Raw genomic sequence first — 26,402 nt, forward strand, 5'->3', positions numbered from 1 at the left:
AGAGGGGAAGAAAAACAAAGGTGAGGGAGATATAGAGATAGTTATGGATGGAGAACAACAAGGATTTTGGCCTCATATTCGAAAATTCGAATTGAAGGAGTTGAAATGAGCAAAAAACCATAGACAAAACAAGGAAAAACATGGAAATCGGGACAAAGACTGAAAAAGGAGGCCACTCTAACTCGTCGTCGATTTAGATCCGGAGAGATCAAGATCTGGGCAAGAGAGAAGGAGGAGAGGAACTGGATTTTAGATCTATTTTCTCTCTCTAAGTTTTAGAGAGAGAAGCTCTCAACTAAACGTGCTATGTGAGAAGGCTCTTTAGTTGCACTGTAAAATATGGATCGGCTCCTAGCCACTAGTAGATCTATCACTATGCGATATGTATGTGAGGTTAAGCACAATGAAATATATGGTATGCTTTTCCAATTCCATGAGAGCTAATTTGCGAATTTTCTCTTAAAAAAAATCAAGATCATAAATTTCCACCAAAATCTGTAGATTGTAGCACATTTTTTTTTGTCAAAATTGCACGTTCTTTTCTCACCAAATCTTTCCACTCTTAAATCATGATTTTTAAGTTATTTAAAAAAAAATCATGATTTTTAAGTAATTCTATAACTAATGGAACTCAAAAATCTCGACCAGATTGTTTTCTACCATTTTTCAAAATCGAAAAATCAAAATAATCATAAAAGAAAATCGGGTCAAGATTTGTCTAGTCTATCACTTGGAGCAACTCCTAAATCATGACACATCCAAAGTGATGACTGTGAGATTATAGCTCCGGAGAATTTCAATAATACATAGTGTTCGACAAAGTTTAACCACGTTTTAACATTTGGGAGGTGCCAAACCATGTGAATCTTTGGTCGAGACCACTTTTTTATTAAGCGTAGGCTCGTTTGTTTGATGAGCCAATCACTTTGTTATCAGGATGCAATATCCTACACCCAGAACCACTGCTCAAGTACTCAACCTCCTTCTTTGATTCTTCACCAAGACGACGATGTGAGGCCTATCCCTGGTTCGTTCCCTTCCCCCTTCCCAACATAAAGCATTATTCTTGCTCATATTCTCCATTACTCTTCAGAAACTTTCAGTCCACCCTTTTTCTAGTTTAGTTTTTGAAGTTCCCCTGATGGTAAAATTGGCTGAGATGGAAACTAGCAGTTGCAGGACAAGTGTAGGTTCAAATTACTGAGATGGAGTTTTGGGTTTGGGATATATGTGAAGTTAGTACCTGCTTGTGTTGTTTTGTAGGGACAAATATGATAAAAAGAAACCTTGATGGTAACACTAAGAGTGGAACTCACTGAAAACATATCAGAGCTATCCGGATATGATACCTGCGGTGGGAGGGAAAAATGCACTTGATAATTTGATGTGCTGCTCTTGGAAGATTGCAAGTGCGCCAGAAAAGAGAAGGCAAAGTACCATCTTGAATGGTTTACGTATGCAATCTTATCTGCGGCTTTTGTGTCAGGAATTCTTAATTACCTCGTAAAAACCTCTAAAACTTCTTCTACTAACCGAGTCTAAAATTTCCAATTGAACGGTAGATAGAAGTATCGTGACAGAGAATGTATGACGTTGCGTGTGGATATTAGTAAGATTCTGGTGTTATCTTGGGGTTCGATTGAAGCTGTTTGGAGCATTCATGGATGTCAATATGTATCCAATATATCAGCATAGTTTCTTGTTGTACTAGTTGCCCTATGCATGTTTTGTATGGAGTAGAATTGTCATTTGTTTATAGTAAGGTAGGGAGTTTTAGATGCCTCCCATTTTGAATTTGAGAACTGTCTTGGTTAGAAAAATTTGGCAGAGATCAAGAGTTTTGTTATAAACTACCTATGAGTCAATGGCATCAACATATAGTGCAATTTATATGCGGATTCGTAGTAACCAGTGACAAAAACAATGACCTTGAAACAAGAATGACATAATCTATGTTGACACACACAATTTAGAACATCAAATAATTTAATGCTGTCCAGATTTGAACTCACAGAATTCCTGAATTCCACTTCAGCACCATTTGGGGAGGAAAGAGGAAGAGGAAGAAGAACAAGGATGGCTGAGGATACACTCCAAGTTCCAAGAGTGCAACTGGGAAGTGAGGGATTCGAGGTGAAAACCATTTTAAATTCTTGATTTTAATTAACAAAAACAATAGAATTTGTGGGTTTGATTGTCATTCTTATAATTCTAGGTGACTAATAAATTTAGCTTAACATGATAACAATCATGGAATTTATTAATCTTCTTCAGACAAAAGGTGCATGTCTTTCATATTGAATTTTGGTATGATGTAATTTCAGGTCTCCAAGCTTGGATTTGGGTGTACTGGGTTTACTGGAATCAACAATAGTGCTCCAGTCAGTGAAGAGCTTGCATTATCAATCATCAAGCATGCATTTGATAAAGGAATAACATTCTTTGATACATCAGATATTTGTGGACCACATACTAATGAAGTTTTGGTGGGAAAGGTATTTCATATATGATCCATCTCATAAAGACATTCAATGTTTGATTGATTTTATACTGTCTTGTGATTTGTGAGATGACTTATAGTTGGTATGTTACTAAGTATTTCAGGCATTAAAGCAGTTGCCTCGAGATGAAGTTCAGTTGGCCACAAAGTTTGGTATGGTAAGAATTGAGCCTAATCAAGTTATAGTTAATGGCACTCCGGAATATGCCCGCTCCTGTTGTGAAGCTAGTCTGAACCGCCTCGGTGTTGACTTCATCGATCTTTACTATCAGCACCGGATAGACACATCAGTCCCAATAGAGGACACTGTAAGCCTCTTTTAACTGCAATCTTATTGTCTTTTCTTTCTGATTTTCAGATTTTCCTCAACTTTTTGGATTTTGAAATAATCCAACTAATACTTGCTATTGTCGTAAGGGTAGATGGAAGAGCTAAAGAAGCTGGTGAATGAGGGGAAGATAAAGTATATTGGATTATCTGAAGCTAGTGCAGAAACAATAAGGAGGGCACATTCAGTTCATCCTATTACTGCTGTACAAATGGAGTGGAATCTTTGGACTCGTGAAATTGAGAAAGAAATTGTCCCTCTTTGCAGGTAAACTCAGTTAAAACCACAGTTCTGTAATGATCGATTGATACATGCTTCCATTAACTTTATGTACCAGTCTACTTTTCAGTGTTGGTGCTTTGGGTCTAAATTTGATTCGAAGTTCCTCTATGTGTAATGTGTTGTATTTGATGGACATAGGGAACTTGAAATTGGGATAGTGACATACAGCCCTCTTGGTCGTGGATTTTTTGCTGGCAAGGCAATGGTGGAAAGTTTGCCTGCAAGTAGTTTTCTGGTAACTCTTTGTGTATCTCTCTCTCTATCTAGTTATTATGTGATAAAGAGCACTGTAAAGACAGCTGCAGTTTGTTAATTTCCTCTTGCTTATGAGAATAAGCTAGTTCATTTGATGGCCACTCAATTTGTCATCAGCAATCACTTCCTCGTTGTCAAGGCGACAACCTTGAGAAAAACAAGATTCTTTATGGTAAAGTACAATACTTGGCTGAGAAACATGGATGCACCCCTGCACAACTCGCGCTTGCGTGGATTGTTCATCAAGGTGATCATGTGGTGCCTATCCCTGGTGCGTGCCCGTTTGTCTTTCCATAGTTCACTTCTTCTAAATCAGACTACTTGCACCAGACCAATTTATGTTCCGAACGAATTGATCAAGGCCACTGTACCTTGATGAATATTGTAATAGTTCAGCATATTGAACTCTGCTTGTGTTTTTGTAGGGACAACTAAGACTGAAAATATTGATGCTAATGTCGGTTCCTTGAGAGTGAAACTCACTGAAGAAGATATACAGGAGATATCTGATATGATCCCCATCAATGCAGCGACAGGGAATAGAGTATCCGATAGTCTTATTCGCTGCTCTTGGAAGTTTGCAAATACACCACCAAAAAGCTAGCAATGCAACTAAGAGAAGCCTTTAGTCATAACATAGATGACAGTCTGCGATGCTGTTGCATCTTTGTATTACTAACCATTCTGATGTTGGTTTGCAATGAAATTGAAAGTTTGTTGGAGCAGATTAATGCGAATAATGTTAGTCACCTGCACTAATTTGGTGCACAGTTTAACAAATTGGTGAATGTTGCTGAGTTCTTTTGGGATGCCTTAAGTTTTCTAGCCCAAGAATAAGATCAAATCATGAAACCAAACTAATCTTAGTTTCACCTATGGCTTTCATTAATATTTCTGTCATTTCGATCAAAGTAGTACTTTTAAGAATTATTTGCAATTCAAAAATTACAGGTAATTAAGTTTAACCGAGCTAATTTAACAAACGAGCACCAGTGGTCTAGTGGTAGAATAGTACCCTGCCACGGTACAGACCCGGGTTCGATTCCCGGCTGGTGCAAGAATTTTTTCTTTCCTAATTTTTTTTTTTTGGTTATTTGATATATTCTAGTTTTATTCAGTATTTCAGTTCACCAACCTCCCTGATTTTTGAAACAGGGAGAAGAAGAGTCCAAAATCCGAAAGGATGGATGAAGCTGGCCAAATCCAAGTTCCAAGGGTTAAATTGGGCAATCAGGGACTTGAGGTAACTTTCACTACAACATTTTGATCACCCCATTACTAAAATCCAGGTTCTGTTTGTGTTGATATCAAGTTTCTTCAGAACCCCCTCTTACATAATCCAAGAAAGTTGAATCCTTTGGTGGAAAGGTTTAAAATTTACAGGGCATATGTTCTGTGATGAGAGTGGTATTGAATTTAGCTTCAGACTTTACAGGGTTATTGTACTTTAATATGTGTTGACTTCTTGATGTCTGTGACAAAGTAAGTGATGTCAGTGTTGTTTGGGAAACATGAATCATTAACATAGAGAAGACTTTGTAGCTTTTTTCAATATAATGAGCCTATTCTCAAGGGTTTGAGTTCAAATACCTATTAGCATTTGGGATTGATCAGCAATCCCAGAAAGAAAATTTAGAGAAATGAAGAAGAATGAGGAAAAGGGAATACAGATTCCAAGAGTTAAACTTGGTGATCAGGGATTTGAGGTATAACCCATTTAGATTTCTGTAGTTTTTTCAATCTGAATCTGTTGTTGTTCAGGTGAATTCTTCACTGCATATGCTTTGTTTCTGCTATAGAAATCAACTTGCTCGAAGTTTAGTAATCTTTAAGAGAACGAAAGAAAAAAAAAATTGCATAATGCATTTGCATTTTGGGAAGGAAGGATCTCTAATGAAAGAAATATGAGAATCCTTATTCTTTATTTCTGATAAAATGTAAAAAGTTGATTGCAAATTTATTGCTTTTCTGCTGAGTGAATCTTTTCTTGCATATAATCAACAAGAAGAGGACTGATGATTGAAGTGAGATGTATCATTTCATCCATCAGTGCACAGGAGTGGAATCAGAATGATATTAAATGATCTAACTGAGTTTTAATTCAATTAAGTTGGAGAGTTTTGAGGTTAACTTTTTTGGAGGAGATTGCTAATGATGCTTAGTTTCTATCGTTGTAAGTGTGCTCATTCGTTTTAATAAACTTCTTCCAATTTTTTTCCTGAATAATATCAAGATTCCTAAATTCCTTGTCTTCAGGTCTCAAAATTGGGGTTTGGATGCATGGGCCTGTCTGGAGTCTACAACTCTCCTCTTGCTGATGAGGATGGAATCTCAATAATAAAAGAGGCTTTCAATAAAGGAATCACTTTCTTTGACACAGCTGATGTATATGGACCTCATTTGAATGAAATTCTTGTCGGAAAGGTATACAACTCTAAATCGACTCACTCAATTACACCAACTCCAGTGGATAGAATTTCTTTATTGCTTAATCTTTCAATATATTGAAGACCTATTATCATGATATCTATTGTTAATATTCTGATTTCTGTAATTCTGACTGCAACACTTTATTTTTCTAGGCGCTGAAGCAGTTGCCAAGAGAAAAAATTCAATTAGCCACGAAGTTTGGTATTGTTGGAAGAGTGGATCCTCCTGGTATTACAGCCAAGGGTACTCCGGAGTATGTCCGCTCATGCTGTGAGGCTAGCTTGAAGCGTCTTGATGTGGACTACATTGATCTGTATTATCAACATCGGGTGGACACTTCGGTGCCTATAGAGGAAACTGTATGTATTTCTCACCTATTGTCAACTGGAAAGTGGAATATATTAGAACCATTAAATGTGCATATTGTAATCAGTTTTGTCACTTGTTGATGGAATTGGGAATTCGGTGAAAGAAATTGATTAGATGCTTTTGTTTTTCCTGGAGTTTAGATGGGTGAGCTGAAGAAACTGGTGGAAGAAGGAAAAATAAAATATATCGGGTTATCTGAAGCCAGTCCGGACACCATAAGGAGGGCTCATGCAGTTCATCCCATCACGGCTCTACAAATGGAGTGGTCCCTCTGGACTCGTGATATTGAGGAAGCAATTGTTCCACTTTGCAGGTTTTTATGTTCAAAACCCATTCTGGGTTTCATAAACTGATTTCGCTATTCCATTTCTAAAAGGAAATGGAAGGGGGAAGGCCTTCAGAGATTGTTATCACCCTTATATCCCCTGTTCCTTTTAAAAGTTGTTTCGGGGTTACTGAAATGTTTAATGTTTTAATACTGTTGGGAGTAATAACTCTAGTATGTGCCGGTTGTTTCATTTATTGATGTAATGTTATCACATACAGGGAGCTTGGCATTGGAATAGTTCCATATAGTCCTCTTGGTCGTGGGTTTTTCGGTGGGAAAGCAGTTGTGGAAAGTGTGCCTTCAAATAGTTTCGTGGTAGATATTCTTCGTTATTTATTCTGTCCAATCCGTTGTCAGAGGATATACAGTAAATTTTATTTTTGGTAGATTGAATTATTCTTCATTTGTGCTTTAAGAAAATCTATTTTGGTCATTGTTTGAATCATTTCCTCTTTTCTGCTTTGTAAGTCGACACATCCTCGGTTCATAGGAGAAAACTTGGAGAAGAACAAGAACATTTACAATCGCATGGAAAGCCTTGCTAAGATACACCAATGCTTTCCTGCTCAACTAGCACTAGCATGGGTTCTCCACCAAGGAGATGATGTTGTACCTATCCCCGGTGAGTCTTCTACGTATTTTATAACATAAAATGTTAGAAGTTTCTGTGCTGCATCTACAACTCATATACTGATTGTTTGTATGAAATGAGTGTGTGCATTTCTTTGTGATGGCTGGTTCTAATATGGAATATCAACACTATAAACTACAATAAGGTTTTCATTACTGAATATAGTCTTGTACATTAAGAACTGTAAGAGTCATCTATTATGTTCTTGTGGCAATACGATCGTAATCCACACATGCATAATGATGAGAGAACTGAATATTGAATAATGAGGCAAGAAAAGCAACCTCCTCTGACAGTAGACAATTACCGTGTCATTCCAATTATAGTTTCTTCTTGATTAAGATATAATCAGAGACCAGAATTCTCTGATGCTTCTCAGTGACTTGGTTGCTATGGTTTATCTGCACATGTATTGCATCACTTTACTACATTGATGAAACAGACGTTCTTAATTCATTTTGAAATTCCATTTCTACTGCAGGGACAACAAAGATTAAGAACCTGGATGCAAACATTGGCTCCTTGAAGGTGAAACTTGGGAAAGAGGACTTGAAAGAAGTTTCTGGTGCTGTACCACTCGACCAAGTCGCTGGTGACAGAACTTATGGAAGCCTGATGCCTTTGCAATGGAAATTCGCCAACACTCCGCCGAAAGAATCCAAGGTCTGAGGACTTTGACATTACATTGTATTCTATTTTCTGCAATTTGGCCAAATGAAGTGAAACTTGCAATTTCTTAAATACTCTGACCCACACAATGTAAGAGGGCTCTACATATGATGTGTATTTTCTGTTTTGGCACAAACTAGAAATTATCACATTGCCTTTGAATCTCTTTTACAATGTCGGCATATACTAAACCAGCAATATGAATACCAACATAAACAGTGGGGAGGCCTTGTACCGGTCTAGGGAGCCATCGATGCTGCTCAGTGAACATACATCTCATCTGATTCAGTTCCTATTTCAATCCAATTCAGTTCCTGTGAAAAGCTATGCTGGTTAAACACCAATTTAACCCTAACTTGCAATCCAAGTCTTGTCGATGTGTTTATATATGGCTAATTACTCGCTACTGGACATCACCCAATAGAATTCTTAACAATTTCTGAGCAGACTCCAGTTTAAAACCACTGAACTTCTGGCAGAGTTCCCTCATCCAATTTGGATGGAGGAGCCAGATGTAGTAGCAACCTATATTGACTTGGTTTTGTCTTGTGCAACCTGGGTTATCAGAATGTATTACCACATCTGCAATACACACACCAACATTTTTTTAGATCCAAGCATTGTTGTATGCAGGGACGTAGCCAGGATCTAGATTTCGGGTGGGCTAATTTAAGGCTTTGCTTACAAGAATTTTTTTTCTTTGTCGATATAATTCGATAGATTTTGACACTAAATTCTAGAAGAAAAAACTGATGGAGAATGTTGTAAGTAAAGAAAAAAGGGAGAACAAAATGTGGAAAGAGCAAAGAAAAACAGACAAAATTTGCCTTTAAGAGAAGAAAAAAATATTAATAGGTAAAATTAATAGAAAAGTTGTAACAAAAAAAGGGAAAAAAGGGAGGAGAAAATGGGGAAAGGAAATCAAAAAAAAAACAGGAACTAAAGAGAAGAAAATGATGCAAAAAAAGGAGAAAGAAAGTTAATAACAAAGAAAACAGCCCTAGGAGATTTCAAACCCAGGTCTACACTTTAGAAAGAGTCAAAATGCTTGACATTTTACCAACTCAACCAAAGTGAGAGCATTTTCTACCAAAAAAAAAAAAAAACCAAAGTGAGAGCCTTGCTCAAAGAGCACTCTTATACTATCTAAATGATTGGAAAGATTTTGGGTTGGGCTGTAGCCCAAGTATCCCATCACGTGGCTACGTCCCTGGCTTGTATGGAGTTCAATTTAAAGAGGATCCGGCATTCCGGCCTTCCAATTCAACAGGCAGTTCTTCTCTTCCGAGAATGGTGAATGGACATAATCCGTTGAACTATACCCACAAAGGATATTTTTCATATTTTCGTAGTTTGATTTAACTGAGGTTTAAGTTCCATTAACTTGGAGAGAGTTTGAAGGTCATGACTTTTGCAGGGATAAATATACTTGCAAGTGTAGTGCATGCTCTCAAGAAATTTTGTTCAAGCCAATTAAGCATCAAAGCACCAGTGGTCTAGTGGTAGAATAGTACCCTGCCACGGTACAGACCCGGGTTCGATTCCCGGCTGGTGCATCATCGTTTTTTTTTTGTTGCTTTAATTTGTTCATTCTGTGAGGTCACTATGCTTATCACTGCTTATATCTTTGCTTTACTGTGCTGTACATTTTCCTTCCATAATTGACAGAAATGAATCAATCATAGACCGAAATTTGAGCTGGCCCGAGATATTCGAGTTTAGTCTCAGAGTCTCAGACCCTGTAAAACCACTGTTTATGTTGGTATTCATCTGCGAGGCTAATTTAAAAACTCAAGCAGCTCTTGAATTCAAACTAACTCAAAGTAGTCAAACTGTCGAAGAGTCCAAGAGACAGAAATTCCTAGAGTGAGAATCTAGCTGATTGGATTTAGACCTTAAATCACTGAGTTCCAAGTAAATTTCTTTCAATTTAAATTTCTGATCTAAATTCCTTGCATTTTTCGTTGCTTTCATTACCTGATGTGGTAGACTAGGAAGACTTGGGAGACGTGGCCGGAGCCGTGCACCGCCATGTGTCGAGTCAGGGGGAGGGGGAGTTTTGGTCTGCTATAGACTGGTTTGAGTCACGAAAGGGAGAGGGAGGTCAGTTTGGGGCACCTTTTAGGATGTACGGCCCCGAGTTGACATGCATGAGCATGAAGCACATGGTTGACTTTCCTAATAACCCAATATTAAGCTATTCTTCATAACTTTCCTGGGAGTACTGGGAATAAGCCGTTGATGTATAACTTTGCTGTTATATCTATCTCATATTCCTAGGGTTTCTTGGTTTATTATTTGGTTCTACTGTAATTCTTCATCTCATATAATGAAATCTTCGAGTCTTCCTTAGGAATTATGACAAAGGAACTGTACGTGATTTAGGGTTTAATATATAAATAAGTGTGTGTGTGAGTGTGTATTATAATAGTTACATTTGGTATACAATACAAATACCTTAAGACGATGTGATATAATGATATATGATATAGGCACAAAATCAACATTAAGATAAGTTGAGAATCCGAATACTTAATTAGTTTTAAGTCCAGTCTAATGCAGTTTAAATACCACTAAGCTTTTGACATTTATTTAAGGAGAAACGATAACACTTTATTCATAATAAAGTTGTAGTATTACAAATGAATCTGTCACGAAGTGGCAAAAAGAAAATAAGTTTCACACATATAATACTACACTTGCAACGAAAAATGGAATTCGAAGAAGTACAAGGATATCCCATATGGAATATCCCATATTTAACTTTTCAAAGAGAAGTTTCGTTTGTCTCAATTACAAACATACTACTAATACAAATAAGTTAAGCTTGAGATGAACTAATTCAGAGTCTTTTGAGGAGTGTTGGCGAATTTCCATTGCACATGACTTATGCTTTCAAAACTCCTATCACCAGCTACTTGGTCGAGTGGAACAGCATCAGAGATTTCTTTGAGGTCGTCTTCCTTGAGATGCAGACTTAAGGAGCCAATGTTGGTATCCAAGTTCTTAATCTTTGTTGTCCCTGCATGTATAAGTGGAAATTAGTTCACAGTACTAAGGAACTAACAAGGTCAACTTATAATCTTTGTTGTCTGGCTCATTTAACTTGAAGACAAGGAAAAGTATACGTAAGTAGGTAACGATGAAGAGGTTCTCAGGCTCACCGGGGATTGGTACAACGTCATCACCTCGGTGGAGAACCCACGACAGTGCTAGTTGAGCAGGAGAGCAATGATGCTTTGTAGCAAGGCTTTATATTGCATGGTATATGTGTCTGTTCTTCTCCAAGTTCTCTCCAGTGAGCCGAGGATGTGCGGCCTGGTATTACAAAATCCAAGATTAAGTCGCATGCTAATGCTACAAGCCTACAAGCATTCAAATTAATGCTACAATGAAATGCTCTGTTTCTGAATTACAGAGCTCTCTGTTTTGACATATCCTTTTCATGCTTTATACATCTGTTTTAAGTTTGTCATAGAATTTGAGCAGAGGTCAATGTAAGGGAGAAGACGATATGTACCGCAGGAACATTTGGATCCAAACTTTCAACAACTGCTTTGCCTGCGAAAAAACCACAACCAAGAGGACAATATGGAACAATTCCAATGCCACGCTCCCTACACCATGGTATGAGAATTTTAGATTGATGTATGCCTTTTAGAGGTGGGAATAATAGTATGTGGAATAGAAAAACGCCAACATTGTGCATGAAATCTTTATCACATTCATATTCCGTGCCTAAAGCTATACAATATGTATGGTGTTCATATCCTTCATTTTCATCTGATACCTGTCTATATATATACACCTCAGTCTCTATTTATCATTTTTGATTAGTTTAAGTATGTCCTTAACAATACTAATTTAATCAAGTATACGAGATATTGAGAGAAACCAAAAAAAAAATATTCAACTCCAAACAAAAAAATTGTAAATATGCTCTCAAGATGACGCGTCATCAACTTCTCTAGTTACTGATGAAAGTATCTCGGCCCTAGTGATCAGAGTCGATGTGCATGATATTGTTTGTATTTATCTTTATGACTTGTACTCCTCATTTAAATGTATAGCTCACAGGTAAATGGTACTGGGAACAATGCATGGCATATATTGTATTTTTCTAACACCTATACAAAGAAGAGTATATATTTTTTGTTTTAATTTCTTTCGGCAATTGAACCTTTTCAAAGTTTTTATATAGAAATAATCTTTAAATGAATCAATTATATACCTGCAAAGTGGAATAATCTCTTCTTCAATATCACGAGTCCAAAGTGATCACTCCATTTGTATAGCTGTGATGGGATGAACTGCATGTGCTCTCCTTATTGTGTCAGGACTGGCTTCAGATAACCCAATATACTTGATCTTTCCTTCTTCAACAAGTTTCTTCAGCTCCCCCATCTTAAATCCAAGAAAAAAGAGGAAGTATCTAATCATATTTCAATCTGGGGTTGTTTCGTATCCTCTTAATTGTTTACTGTATTGATATTGTGCATGCGTTCAAATGAAAATTACATGCATGATTTCAAACTTACAGTTTCCTCTATCGGCACCGTCTGGTCAATGCGGTGATAATAGTACAGATCAATGTAGTCGACACCAAGACGCTTCAAGCTAGCCTCGCAACATGACCGGACATACTCCGGAGTTCCGTTTACCACAAAACGAGAAGGAACCAACACCAAACTTCGTGCCTTCGTGGCTAATTGAACCTTTTCTCTTGGCAATTGATTCAAGGCCTAAAACAACCGACAGAAAATGACTTTGATAATAACATAATTTAGCAACAAAAGTTCACATTGCATTTGATCATCTCTCAAAAACATTTGGACAAATGCTTTAAGAAAAGTTCACCCGTAGAGGTGTGACCAAATATATATAAATATATAGAAATATCTGACATACCTTGCCAACAAGAATTTCATTGGCATGATCAGTTCCATACATATCAGATGTGTCAAAGAAAGTGATTCCTTTACTGAAGGCATGCTTTATAATGGAGATTCCATCCTCTTCAGCACCAGGATACTTGACAAAAGTCAAACCCATGCATCCAAACCCCAATTTTGAAACCTGAAGTTAATATAATTGGAAATTAGAAAAAAAAAATACCTGAAAGAAACTTTAGCAAGAATTGATGCAAATGCAGGAGAATTATATCTTACCACAAACCCTTGAGTTCCAAGTTTAACCTTTGGGATCTGTATTTCCTTCTGTTCAGCCATTTGTTCTCTTCCTGCAAATAATTACTATTGATGTGCAAAACTATGAATGGGATTTACAAACCACTGCAAGTGGCCTAATGGTTCTTGCCTAGTTGGTGTGCTCCCTAACCTAGGTTCGAACCCCGAAGCTGTCAAAGTGGCCAGACACTGTGCTGCAATGCACAGTTGGAGCATTTCACATGCGCCGAAGGGATTTATCTTGGGCCTAGGAAGCCTTTGGGTTCCCTTTGACAAAGTCAAAAAAAAAAAAAAATGAATGGGATTTACATTAAAACTGTGAAGAGTAAAGTTCGCACAAATCTCTTTAATTTTCTGTGTTTAGGATTAAAGTTGGCCATATGTTTCTGTTGTTATATATGTACTCATACACTGACAAGTGACATCATTGCCTATGTCACAGTATCTAGTTCTATTTAGAGCACTATGTCACTATGCCTTTTCTTTTAAACTGTTGGGTTTATCTATACTATTATTAAGAGAAGAGACTTTGTTAGCCAAAACTGAAAATTTTGACAGATTTAACCTTGAAAGATTAAAAAACTTTAAAAATAAATTAAATCACAAGGATAAATATGACAATTATCAAATAAATTTTTATTAAGAAAATTAAAAAGAAATGATTCCACAACCTCCACTTTTCTCTCCCACTATTTTCTCTCTCTTTTTTTAATCGAAGGAGGTCAGCCATTTATTGAAAATGAAAGAGTACAACGATACGATGCCAAAAGACAACAAGAAATGAAAAAAACAGCCCGGAAAGAAAAATACATATGAAATGTAAAAACTTAATAACGCAAGGAGCAGCAACGTCGAGACGCAGCGCTGATTTTACACTACGGATTGCAGCCGTGTAGTGAATTGAGTAGTCGGTGGTTTGACTACCCATCGAACTCCAACACACAAATTGACAAAAATCAACTTGGCGTCGGAATGAAGGCACTCTCCCACCTAAAGATCGAAGCCGGCCAAGGGTGTCAGAACATGGCCATGTTGGCAGACGATCTTTCACGAACAAATACCAGAGAAGTGGGTCCTGGATCCAATACCAATAAGGCACAGGAGCCCCCATCCATTCTAGCAAATCATAATCAGGCCAATACCAAACTCCACCCGGATCCCAGATCCGACTCCATCTGCCAAGCCCACCCGGATCCCAGATCCGGATCCTGATGCCAACGAGCTCGACAGCAGCACCGGCGGATGCGTCTTGAGGACCTGCAATGGAGGATGCCAAACTGCAATAGCCATCGCTGACGAGATCGACGCCGACGACCACTACTAATGCCCCAGCAACACCATCAAAGCCACGACTTCGCTTAGCCCATGCCGGCGACAAACCAGAAAAACGCAGAACCCCGATTCCAAATCTCCAGCCTCTCAGAACCGAGGTCCCTCCATCACTGCATCGCGACTCACCACCGCGATCCAACGATCTCATCCAATCCAAAAGAACCGTTTGCCCATCAAACTTCTTCTCTGGGAGCTCCAAGACACAACCAGCAAAAGAGACGCAAAAGAAAGACAGCAGGACTAGGCCTGCAATTTTGTCCATAAAAATGGAGAAGGTATGAGAGCCGCCACCACCAGATGCGGCAGAGCTCAAAACCCTAGCAGAGCTAGGTCATATGTTTCATTTTTCTCATTTTCTCTCTACAATAACTACTAGTGAATCTATTTATTCTGCAATAATTACTCACATTTTTAAAAAAAAAATGAAAACTTTTCGTACACATGCAGATCATGTGATTGCAGACTAGGTTATATAGGTGCATCATCTTTTTTTTTGCTTTAATTTATTCATTCTGTTAGGTTTATTTATATATTTCACTTCCACTATAACAACACCCATTGGTAAACTCCAGGTTCTGTTTGCGTTAATATCACATTTCTTCAAAACAACCCTTATTATATATTAGTTGAATTCTTGGGTGAAAAGATTCAAACTTTATTAGAGTACTGATTGTTGTGCTGGATTTTGATTTGGTTAGCTTCTTGATGTGGACTTTATTCATATGTTTACTTCTTGATGTTTGTGACATAGTCAGTGATGTCTGAGATATAGTCAGAGATGTTTGTGACACAGTCAGTGATGTCAGTATTGTTTGAACCTCTTGTGCCATATAACCACTGTTGTGGGAAACATTAATCATAACACAGAATAGATCCTGTTGCTATTTCTTGATTCTCTAAAGCCAGTTTGAATTCAAATCCCTATTAGCAATCCAAAAGAAAAAATTTAGAAAACAGAAGAAGAATATGGCTGAGGAGAAGGGAACACAGATTCCAAAAGTTAAACTTGGAACTCAAGGATTTGAGGTATAATCCATGGTTGTAATGCTCATTCGTTTTAGTAAAATTTTCATTTTTTCTGGATTGATTTCAAGAATTCTATTTTCCTTGCTCTTCAGGTCTCAAAATTGGGGTTTGGATGCATGGGTCTCACTGGTGTCTACAACTCTCCTGTTTCTGATGAGGATGGAATCTCAATAATAATAGATGCCTTCAATAAAGGAATCACTTTCTTTGACACAGCTGATGTATATGGACCTCATACAAATGAAGTTCTTGTTGGGAAGGTTCGTAATCAGTTGGTGAATTTCTCTACTTAATTACACCAAATCCAGTAGTTGGAAACTTGGAATATCCTTATTGCTTCAACTATAAGTACTAGGATATTTGCTGTTATAATTTGATCTCTGTAATTCTAAGCTCTGCACATTTTTTTATTATTCTAGGCATTGAAGCAATTGCCAAGAGAAAAAATTCAATTAGCCACAAAGTTTGGTATTGCTGGAATTATGCATCCTCCTAGTATTAAAATCACAGGTACTCCGGAATATGTCCGGTCTTGCTGTGAGGCAAGCTTGAAGCGTCTTGATGTGGACTACATTGATCTGTATTATCAACATCGGGTGGACACTACGGTGCCTATAGAGGAAACTGTATGTGCTTCTTATCTTCAATCAACTAGAAATTTTAATATGTTAGAAGCAGTAGAGATCGATCTGCATATCGTATAGTACCACTTGTATAAATAATAGGGATTTTGGTGAAGAACTCTTGGTTACACAATTTTGTTTTTCGTGGACTTTAGATGGGTGAGCTGAAGAAACTTGTGGAAGAAGGAAAGATAAAGTACATTGGCTTATCTGAAGCCAGTCCCGACACAATAAGAAGGGCACACGCAGTTCATCCCATAACCGCTCTACAAATGGAGTGGTCACTCTGGACTCGTGATATTGAGGAAGAGATTATTCCACTTTGCAGGTATGTACAGAGACCCCAATCTGGTTTTGCAAAAGTGACTTCCTTATTCCAATTCTTTAAGGGAAAATAATGGGGAAGGTTTTGAGATGGTTTAGCACTTAGAAGCTGATTTTGGGTTGCTGAATGCTTGTGCAAATAATCTGTAATATGTGTTGGTTGTTTCATGGTGTGATGTAATGTTATCTTATGCAGGGAGCTTGGCATTGGAATAGTTCCATATAGTCCTCTTGGTCGTGGGTTTTTCGGTGGCAAAGCAGTTGCTGAAAGTGTGCCTTCAAATAGTTTTGTGGTAGATATTCTTTGTTATTTGTTCTGTTCAATCTGTTGTGAAAGGACATACAGGAATTAGGTTGATTGCACTCTCGTTTCTGCTTTGAAAAATTTATAGTACTGGTTTATTGAATCATAATTTTTTTCTCTGTTTTAGTCATCGCATCCTCGGTTTGTAGGAGAGAACTTGCAGAAGAACAAGACTATTTACAATCGACTGGAAAACCTTGCTGAAAAGCACCAATGCCTTACCGCTCAACTAGCATTAGCATGGGTTCTCCACCAAGGAGATGATGTTGTACCTATCCCAGGTGAGTCATCATTTCATATATGTTCTCAACAATGTAATAGAAGAGAATGAATTATTCTTCGATGCTACATCTGCAACTCATAATACTGATTGTTTGCTTATGGGAATATGGATATTTTCAACAATGAAAATAGTCTTACAAATTATGGATTCTATAGCTAAAGAGTTGTTCATTCTCCTTTTCATCTGTTATGTGCTTATAAATCAAGTTCATATATAGCTGAATATCAAGTTAAAGTTATTGAAAAGTGAGCAAAAAACGCAACTCTCTGACTGTAAATTACCTGTCATCCCTCTTATATCATCTTCTTAATTTAGTTATAATGAGAGACGGGACTCAATGATGCTCCTCAAGTTTTCAGTGACTTGGTTTCTATGGTTTATTTGCACATATTTGCACATATATGCATTACGTCGCTTAACTTCATTGACGAAACACACACCTCTAGTTCATACTGAAATTCCATTTCCACTGCAGGGACAACAAAGATAAAGAACCTGGATGCAAATATTGGCTCCTTGAAGGTGAAACTTGGGGAGGAAGACGTGAAAGAAGTTTCTGGTGCTGTACCACTAGACCAAGTCGCCGGTGGTAGAACTTTTGGAAACCTGATGCATTTGCAATGGAAATTCGCCAACACTCCTCCAAAAGAATCTAAGATCTGAGCTTTAGACGTCTTAACACAATATAAGAGGGCTCTAAATATGATGTGTAATTTTGCTCTTTCAATGTATTCACATTTTCCGCTCAAAAAGAAAAAGAAAAAAGAGAAATCTAGATACGAATTTCTGGTGTACTATATTGGACTTGAAGTCTCAAATTAGTGTATGAATAAATCATTCAACTGTTTAACCAAGATTATCTGTTGATGAACTATGCCACGGAGCCGTTACAAAAAAACCCTAGGAGAGCTTTTCTCTCAACCCTAGTTGTCTACGGCCTCCTTGCCTTCGTCCCTTTCTCTTCCCGCATACGTTCTCGTTTGACTATGGCCTCCATTGATGCAGTAACAGCGAGCTTCGCTGCCTCGCTTGCTCTTGCTGATGGGGGTCGTGCCCCAAATCTGGAGAAGATCGGTGGAGGTCCTGTTCGCAAGTCCTCCCAAGTTTTCCTCCTTGGCAAGCCTTTGACCCGAAAACCTATCGAACCAAAGGCTTTCATGTCTCACTTCAATCGCACCTGGATGGTGGATAAGGAGTTTCGGATCCAAGAACGGGCTGGTGATCTTTTCTTGTTCTCCTTTGCTTCTGCCCGTGATCGTAACAAAATTCTTCGGGGGGGAGTATGGTGTTTTGATCGTGCCCCTGTCTGTTTTGAGGAATATGATGGCGTTAAGCCATTGCATGAGATTCCTTTTAAGCATCTTCGAATCTGGGCAAAAATTGCTGGTATACCTCCTCTGTATGAAGAACCCGAGAATCTCATGATTCTTGGACTATGACAAGAAGGAGTTTAAGAAGGGGGTCAATAGGGTTTTGTTCACCCATGACACATCCAAACCGATCCTGCTTGAAAGAAGAGTCTTTCTTGATACCGGAGTTGAACCTGTATTGCAATTCCAGTTCGAGCATCTGCGGGGGCGATGTTCTCAGTGTGGTTTGGTCACACATGCCGGAATTGCTTGTGAGTGTTAGAAGAACTGCTATTAATTAGTTAATTAGCTCAACTGTTGTTAATTAGCTGTTTCACTTGTTAATTGGCTGTTAGGATTAATTAGTGCATGATTAGGTAGTTAGGTAGAAGTCTCCAGATGTAGGACACGTGGATCAATTCTGCTCTCTCCCTGTTGAGTATATAAGCTGTACTTGTACCTAACTCTCTGAGATTAATCAAATAGACTCGTATTCAGTTTTGCTTCTCTCATTTTCTCTCTAAACTTTCATGGTATCAGCAGCTCAGGTCGATCAGTGACCTAGATTTTGCTCAAGAAATTCATCAAAGATTGAAGTTTCTCCTTAGTGGTTCATCACGCTTGTGCAGTTTGTGCACTAGTTCATCAACTCAGCTCAAGAATCTCAGATAAGTTCTTCTTCATCTTCACGAAGAATTGTTGAAGTGTTTTCATATCAGTTCATACAATCGAAGACTTGGATTTCGGTTTTATACTTGTGATTACTGGAAATTGTAGCAAAAGATATAGAAATCTTTGAATTCTCTGAGAAATTGTAGCATTTGTTACCATAAACCCTAGATCTACTTCATAAACCTCAAAATCTAGGTCTATACGTTTCAATTTCTGGTTACTACGTGGAAAAATCATTATGGCACCAACTCAGAATACTCAGACTACTACACAAACCACTGTTTACCTTCCAAACATTTTGCTTGATGAATCGAACTATGCTACTTGGCTGTTCAGGCTTGAATCGTTTTTGAAAGGTCAAAATCTATATGGATTTGTGGATGGAACTTTGCCTTGTCCACCACAGTTTGTCACCACTTCTGATGGCACTAATGTTGCATCTGCTGATTATATTGCTTGGAAATCTCAAGATCAGAGTATTGTGAATATGCTAGGCCAGACTTTAAGTCCTGTTGCAATGTCTTGTGCTGTTGGTAGTAGATCTGCTCAAGAAATGTGGAATAATCTGAAAATGAAATTTGCTGCTCCTAATAGGCAGAACATTCTGCAATTGAAATCAAATCTGCAAAATCTCAAGAAAGGAACTGATAACATTGAGACTTACTTGGATAAGATCAAGGCTGCTAGAGATGCATTAGAAACTGTAGGTGTGTTTCTTGATGATGAAGATGTGGTTGTCACTGTTCTTAGGGGGCTTCCAGCTGAATTTGCAGCAATAAAGACTGTTATTAGAGCACAGTTTGTGAGTTGCTCCATGGGAGAGTTAAAGACCTTACTCAAGGCAGCTGAGATTGATATTGAGAATGAAGTTTCATCATCAGCCTTACCACTTACTGCTATGGTTGCTCAACAATCTACTGGTGCTAGCTCATCATCTACATCTGTTCCAAGTCAATCATCACAAGTATCTGCTCCACCAACACCATCTATACTCACCACACCACCTGGTTTTGCTTATCAAGCTGTTCCTGCTACTGTATCACCTCAGGCTGCATATGTGCCAATCCCAGCCATTCCTTATGGGTTCAATCCAATAATGACTCCAGAGAATGCTTTTAACATGACTGGATTCTATGCAGGAAGGGGACAAAATCGTTTTGTGAATGGAAATGGAAACAGGCCATACAACTTTGGTGCCAGACCACATGGAAACTTCAACAACTTTGGAGGAAATGGCTTCAATCCAAATAACAATGCTGCAGGAAATGGCTTCAATCCAAACAACAATGCTGCAGGAAATGGTTTCAATGGTGGATTTCAGGCTTTCAATAATGCTAGTGGTCAAAATGGGAACAATGGTGGTCAAAATGGGAACAATTCATTTTTCAGAAATGGCAATAATTCAATGCAATGCCAACTGTGTGGAAGAAATGGTCATGGGGCCAAGACTTGTAGATCTCTGCAAAACTTTCAACAAGGCAATATCTTCTCAAACAATGGTGGATGCCAGTATTGTGGAAAGATGAATCACACTGCAGATAGATGCTATCATCTCATTGGCTTTCCAGGACAACAAAGTCAATCACTGAATCAAGGTGCTTCAACTAACACTTCTGGGAATGCAATGTTTGCAGCTTCAACTTCTGGCCCTCAGTTCTGGCTTGCAGACTCTGGTGCATCCAATCACATGACCTCTGAAGTGCAACTCCTCAACAATATTGCTCCATACACTGCCTCAGACACTGTTCAGATTGGAAATGGTAACAAACTTAGCATTACTCACATTGGTAAAGCTGTACTTGGCCTACTTAAACTTGATGATGTCTTATTGATTCCTGAACTTGCTGCTCACTTGCTTTCCATATATCAACTATGCAAACAGAACAATTGTTCTGTTTGGTTTGATGAATTTATGTGTGTAATACAGGACAAGGTGTTGGGCAAAATACTGTACAAAGGACTGAGTAAACAAGGGTTGTATCCCATTCCCTTTGATCTGCCTATGAGACTTCAGCAACAATCTGCAACATCTAGTCCACCCACAGCAAAAACACAGTCTGCATATCTTGGAAAGCATGTGAAGTGTACTCTTTGGCATCAGAGGTTTGGACACCCTTCAAATGAAATAGTTAAGCAGATGTTGAATAAATGTAATCTTGACAGTACCTTTTTAGACTTTGAAAACACAACAACTTGTGAAGCCTGTCTTTTAGGAAAATTTCAGAAATTACCTTTCTCTAGCTCAACATCTAGGTGTCAATTGCCCTTTGAACTGATGCATTCAGATGTTTGGGGGCCTTCTCCCTACTTGTCTCTAGATGGTTTCAAGTATTATGTACTGTTCATAGATGATTGTACAAGGTACACCTGGATGTTTCCAATGAAAAATAAAAGTGAAGTTTTCACTCATTTCTCTTCTCTATGTGCTTTTGTCTCAAATCAATTCTCAACCACAATTAAAGCACTTAGAACAGATGGAGGAGGAGAGTATCTGAACAATAGATTCAAAGATTTTCTGAGATCAAATGGCATAATGCATCAAGTATCGTGTCCATATACCCCAGAGCAGAATGGCATAGCTGAGAGAAAGAATAGACATGTTAGAGAGACAGCTGTGACCTTATTACAAAATGCTTCACTTCCCTCAGAATTTTGGTACCATGCCTGTGCTTTATCAACATACCTCATCAATAGAATGCCAACACCAGTACTTGACAAACTATCTCCATTTGAAAAATTATATAACACCAGTCCATCACTTGATATACTTAAAGTTTTTGGGTGTGCCTGCTATCCTTTAATGACTCCTTATAGATCCAATAAGCTCCAACCCAAGACTGTTAAGTGTGTGTTCATAGGTTTTGCTACTGGATATAAAGGATATATATGTTACAGTCCATTTTCAAAGAAATATATTGTCTCAAGGCATGTTATTTTTGAAGAAGATGCTTTCCCATATGCAAGACAGTCCACTTCTCCAGTAAGCAACCTAAAGTCAAGGACCATCTCAACTACAACCATGCAACCATGCTCACAATCTCTCCATACTACTCAGTCCACAACTCAAACAGTATTGCCCTCACCTGTCCAACACACAAGTACTCAGGTTACTGCAGCAGTCACATCTTCTCCAGGTCAGTCCATTCCTTCTCCTCCAAGTTTACATCAATCTTTTTCTAATGAAAATCACAATGCCTCTATGATTAGTCCTGCATCTCAGTCAGATACTCTATCTTCTGATAATCAGTCACAAGATCCTATTATTCCTCCAACTCATTCTTCTGATGTCCTAGACACAGACACACACACACTGATACATTTTGGTGAAGAAAATGGAACTGTGTCTGTTGATACTCAGCCTGGAAATGGTCTCTCTATTACCTTGGAATGTGCATCTGATAGACCTACACATCAAATCTCTACTTCTAATATTCTGCATCCCATTGCCGGATTGGAAACCTCAACTGTCAATGATCATTCCATGCTCACTCGAAGTAAGAGAGGTATTGTGAAGCAGAAAACATGTTGTCTTTCAATCTTGAGTAGTACAGCTGCTAATTCTGATCAAACTGAGCCTACAAACTATAAATCAGCTTTGCACATTCCAGTTTGGCATCAAGCCATGCAAGAGGAATATGCTGCTCTCATGCATCAAAACACCTGGACCTTGGTGCCTCTCCCACCTGATAAGAATCTTGTTTCTTGCAAGTGGATTTTTAAAATCAAAAGAAATGCAGATGGTACTGTGGCAAGGCATAAAGCAAGGCTCGTTGCAAGAGGGTTTAGCCAAGAATATGGGGTTGATTATGAAGAAACATTCTCTCCAGTTGTGAGACATACTACTGTTCGACTTATTCTTGGTCTAGCTGCATATTATGGGTGGAAATTACATCAAATGGATGTCAAGAATGCCTTCTTGCATGGAGAATTACATGAGGAGGTCTATATGCAACAGCCTGGAGGATTTGAACATCCTACTTATCCCACTCATGTCTGCAAGCTGAACAAGTCTTTATATGGCTTAAAGCAGGCTCCTAGGGCTTGGAATGACAAGTTCACAGCATTTCTTCCTACTCTTGGCTTCACATCTTCTTCTGCAGATCCTTCTCTCTTTGTCAAGGTTACTGGTTCATCCAAAGTCTATCTGCTCCTGTATGTGGATGACATTATTATCACTGGTACTAGTGAATCTCTCATTGCCGAGATCAAGATGCAATTACAAACTGAATTTGAAATGAAGGATTTGGGTGATCTGCATTATTTCTTGGGTTTGGAAATCAAGTCTGTCCAAAATGGTCTATTTGTTTCTCAGTTTAAATATGCCAAGGATCTGTTACACAAAGCTGGCCTAGATGACTGTCACACTCACCTCACTCCATGTCAATCTGGTGTTAAGCTTCTTAAGGACGTTGGTACTCCTTTAGCCTCTCATGATATTGCTCACTTCAGAAGTTTGGTTGGTTGCCTGCAATATCTTACTTTCACTCGACCAGATATAGCTTATAGTGTTAATAGCATCTGTCAATTTCTTCAAGCACCAACTGAAGATCATCTTCATGCAGCTAAGCGTATCCTTAGATATATCAAGGGCACTTTAGATCATGGCATTGTCTTCAGGAGGGGTGCTAATCCTGAGTTTCCACTAAAACTTCAAGCACATGGTGATGTTGACATTCCTGTGAGTCTCCAAGCCTATAGTGATGCCGACTGGGCTGGAGATCCTAATGATCGTAAATCTACCACAGGGTTTGTCATTTTGCTCAATCAATCTCCTATTTCTTGGTGTAGCAAAAAGCAAACTGCTGTGTCAAGATCATCAACTGAGGCAGAATATCGAAGTATGGCTGACACAACTTCTGAGCTTCAATGGCTTTTACACCTGCTTAAAGATCTACATATTGAGCTTGAGACCACACCTACTCTTCATTGTGATAATATCTCAGCATTGGCATTAGCTACTAACCCTGTTCATCATTCCAAACTGAAGCATATCGAAGTGGATGTTCATTTTACCAGGGACAAAGTAAAGGCAGGGACTATCCGATTACAATTTGTTGCCTCCAAAGAGCAACTTGCTGATTTGTTTACTAAAGGGCTTTGCTTCCCTCAACACTCTTACCTCTGCAGCAGCTTGACGTTGGTTCCCTCACATCAAGCTGAGGAGGGGTGTTAGAAGAACTGCTATTAATTAGTTAATTAGCTCAACTGTTGTTAATTAGCTGTTTCACTTGTTAATTGGCTGTTAGGATTAATTAGTGCATGATTAGGTAGTTAGGTAGAAGTCTCCAGATGTAGGACACGTGGATCAATTCTGCTCTCTCCCTGTTGAGTATATAAGCTGTACTTGTACCTAACTCTCTGAGATTAATCAAATAGACTCGTATTCAGTTTTGCTTCTCTCATTTTCTCTCTAAACTTTCAGTGAGGAGCCAACTGCAGTCAACCCTACTTCCAGGGTTCTTCATTTTCCAGGAGGTTCGACCTCAGGGAATTCCTTTGCTTTTTCTGCCAAGAGCAAGGGAGACCTTCTCTATCCTTCCCAGGTCATTCCAAAGAAGAAGAGACCTGCTTTTCGCCGAGTCGAGCGTCTGAACTCTGATCCTCCTCCTCCCCTTGATCCGGTTCCAACTGAAATCAGTCCTACTTCTGCGGGTAGTCCTTTGGAACACAGGTTGGAGAGTACTGGGGCCTCAGGTGAGGAACCTGTTATGGACGTTTCTTGTGATCTTGTTGTCCCTACAGATATGCAGAAGACACAGATTGATCTGGTTTCCAAGAAACGGGAACGGAGCGGTGCTAACCATCCTTCTCCCAAGAAGTTCAAAACAATCTTGGGTGGCAAGATTCCTACACTGCAGGCGGAGGCACTTGGCCTCATTGAAGAGGATGGTGACCTTACTTTGGTCACTCTGAAGAAGAGGTCTGGTAGGCCTCTTGGAAGCAAGAATAAAGCTCAGAGTGTCAATAAGAGGTTTGGTGGTACTCCTCTGAAGATCACTTACCCTACTAGCAATGGAACAGTCCCCAGCCCTAGCGACAAGGGCAAAGGAAAGATTTAGTCTTTCCAGATTTCTCTGCCTATTACTAGAAGTTTTAATCTTCTACTACTTGCATCTTAGTTTCTCTAGTTGTACACCAATTGAGGTCTCTAGGCGACTAGGTTACTAGCAAACGGAAGTTGGTAGGGAGGATTTTCTTTCTTGTGGTTAGGCTCATTAAGTGAGCGAATGTGTTAACAGTGAAGGTCACCTGTCCTTTGTCTGATAGCTTAGACCATTTATGATTTTGGTGTAAGACAGTATTTGATGTACGAGCCTTCTGGCCATGGATATTTGAATGAAGTTATCTCTTTTCTCAAAAAAAGATTATCCGTTGATGAAACTCTCTCGGTTTTTTTTTCCTCGATATCTTTTTTTTTTTTATATGCATGCTCAGTGAGATAGTGAGACTTGAGTATCGAAACAAATAAGTGAAATAAGCTATATTTAGGACTTGTGTTAATGTTTTACCCATCACCCAAATTAATTTTAAGGTTTGATCAAGCGAACTATATTCCTATTTCAATCCAATTCAGTTCCAGTAAAGCTAGGTACCAACCCTAACTTGCGATCCAAGTCAAATAAATTTAAATTTTTCTTTCTCAACTTTTCGTCTTTTTGAACATGCATTAGCAAAATCCAGGTTCGATCCGTTTGTCTTTATATCACATTTCTTCTCTTACATAATCTAAAAAATTGACGAAGTGGTGTTAGCTCAATGGTTAGAGCGCCCACTATCTCGGATCGAGGTTCTGAGTTCGAGTCACCATGACTCTTAATCCTTTGATCCTCTTAATATATATATATATCTATATATATATATATATATATATATATATATATATATATATATATATCTATATATCTATATATCTATATATATAATAAAAAAATAAGAGTTGAATTCTTTGGTTGAAAATAAATTGAAACTTCTATGGGTAGTATTAGTTTTATAATCAGAGTGGGATTTCATTTAGTTTCTTGATGTGGACACATACACATACAGTAGTAATGACTTGAAGTTTAAGTTCCATTAGTTTGAAGATTATAACTTCTGGAGACTTTGAAGGGATTTTGGATGCGTAGATTCTATATATGGTTGGAAACTTGGAACTTGTAAGTGTGCTCATACTTATTCATAAATTTCTTCGACTTTTTCTTCAGGTCTCAAAATTGGGGTTTTGATGCATTGGGCTGACAGGGGTCTACAACTCTCCTGTTGCTGATGAAGTTGGAATCTCAATAATATAAGATGCATTTAGTCAAGGAATCACTTTCTTCGTCTGATTACAAATCAATCAATTGCTAATTATATTCTGTTGACTACTAATCAATCTTAATTGGTGTAAATCATGCAACACTAATTGCTATAACATGAATAGCCACATTAATATTTACAACAGGAAGCTCTTTTTCGACGAACACTATATAGTCTTTAAGAATTTTTAGTGTGAGGACTCCACTTCTACTGCA

The 26,402-nt window shown here is 38.3% G+C and overlaps 3 protein-coding genes, 2 non-coding genes and 1 pseudogene across 5 annotated transcripts; 5 read left to right on the top strand and 1 right to left on the bottom strand.

The window, feature by feature from the left end:
• Positions 1-760: 760 nt before the first annotated feature.
• Positions 761-4,145, top strand: LOC133721062 (perakine reductase-like). Its single transcript, XM_062147579.1, has 8 exons — positions 761-1,027; positions 2,036-2,133; positions 2,325-2,495; positions 2,605-2,808; positions 2,923-3,095; positions 3,249-3,345; positions 3,483-3,636; positions 3,791-4,145. Exons 1-8 carry the CDS (start codon positions 913-915, stop codon positions 3,967-3,969), a joined length of 1,191 nt encoding a protein of 396 aa, XP_062003563.1. The 5' UTR covers positions 761-912; the 3' UTR covers positions 3,970-4,145.
• A 206-nt stretch (positions 4,146-4,351) lies between these two features.
• TRNAG-GCC (transfer RNA glycine (anticodon GCC)) lies at positions 4,352-4,422 on the top strand. The gene has a single exon. It is a non-coding gene; the product is annotated as a tRNA-Gly (tRNA).
• A 49-nt stretch (positions 4,423-4,471) lies between these two features.
• Positions 4,472-7,958, top strand: LOC133721063 (probable aldo-keto reductase 1). The gene is made up of 7 exons (XM_062147580.1): positions 4,472-4,608; positions 5,622-5,789; positions 5,948-6,154; positions 6,305-6,477; positions 6,711-6,807; positions 6,961-7,114; positions 7,605-7,958. The coding sequence occupies exons 1-7, from the start codon at positions 4,549-4,551 to the stop codon at positions 7,790-7,792; spliced, it is 1,047 nt and encodes a 348-aa protein (XP_062003564.1). The 5' UTR covers positions 4,472-4,548; the 3' UTR covers positions 7,793-7,958.
• Positions 7,959-9,277: 1,319 nt separating this feature from the next.
• On the top strand, positions 9,278-9,348 carry TRNAG-GCC (transfer RNA glycine (anticodon GCC)). The gene has a single exon. It is a non-coding gene; the product is annotated as a tRNA-Gly (tRNA).
• Positions 9,349-10,629: 1,281 nt separating this feature from the next.
• LOC133721064 (perakine reductase-like) lies at positions 10,630-13,020 on the bottom strand (annotated as a pseudogene).
• Positions 13,021-15,166: 2,146 nt separating this feature from the next.
• Positions 15,167-17,662, top strand: LOC133722113 (probable aldo-keto reductase 1). The gene is made up of 7 exons (XM_062148929.1): positions 15,167-15,336; positions 15,429-15,596; positions 15,756-15,962; positions 16,115-16,287; positions 16,480-16,576; positions 16,715-16,868; positions 17,346-17,662. The coding sequence occupies exons 1-7, from the start codon at positions 15,277-15,279 to the stop codon at positions 17,531-17,533; spliced, it is 1,047 nt and encodes a 348-aa protein (XP_062004913.1). The 5' UTR covers positions 15,167-15,276; the 3' UTR covers positions 17,534-17,662.
• The last annotated feature ends 8,740 nt before the right edge of the window (positions 17,663-26,402 follow it).

This window comes from Rosa rugosa, chromosome 7 (assembly GCF_958449725.1).
Source record: "Rosa rugosa chromosome 7, drRosRugo1.1, whole genome shotgun sequence".
Lineage (NCBI taxonomy): Eukaryota > Viridiplantae > Streptophyta > Magnoliopsida > Rosales > Rosaceae > Rosa > Rosa rugosa.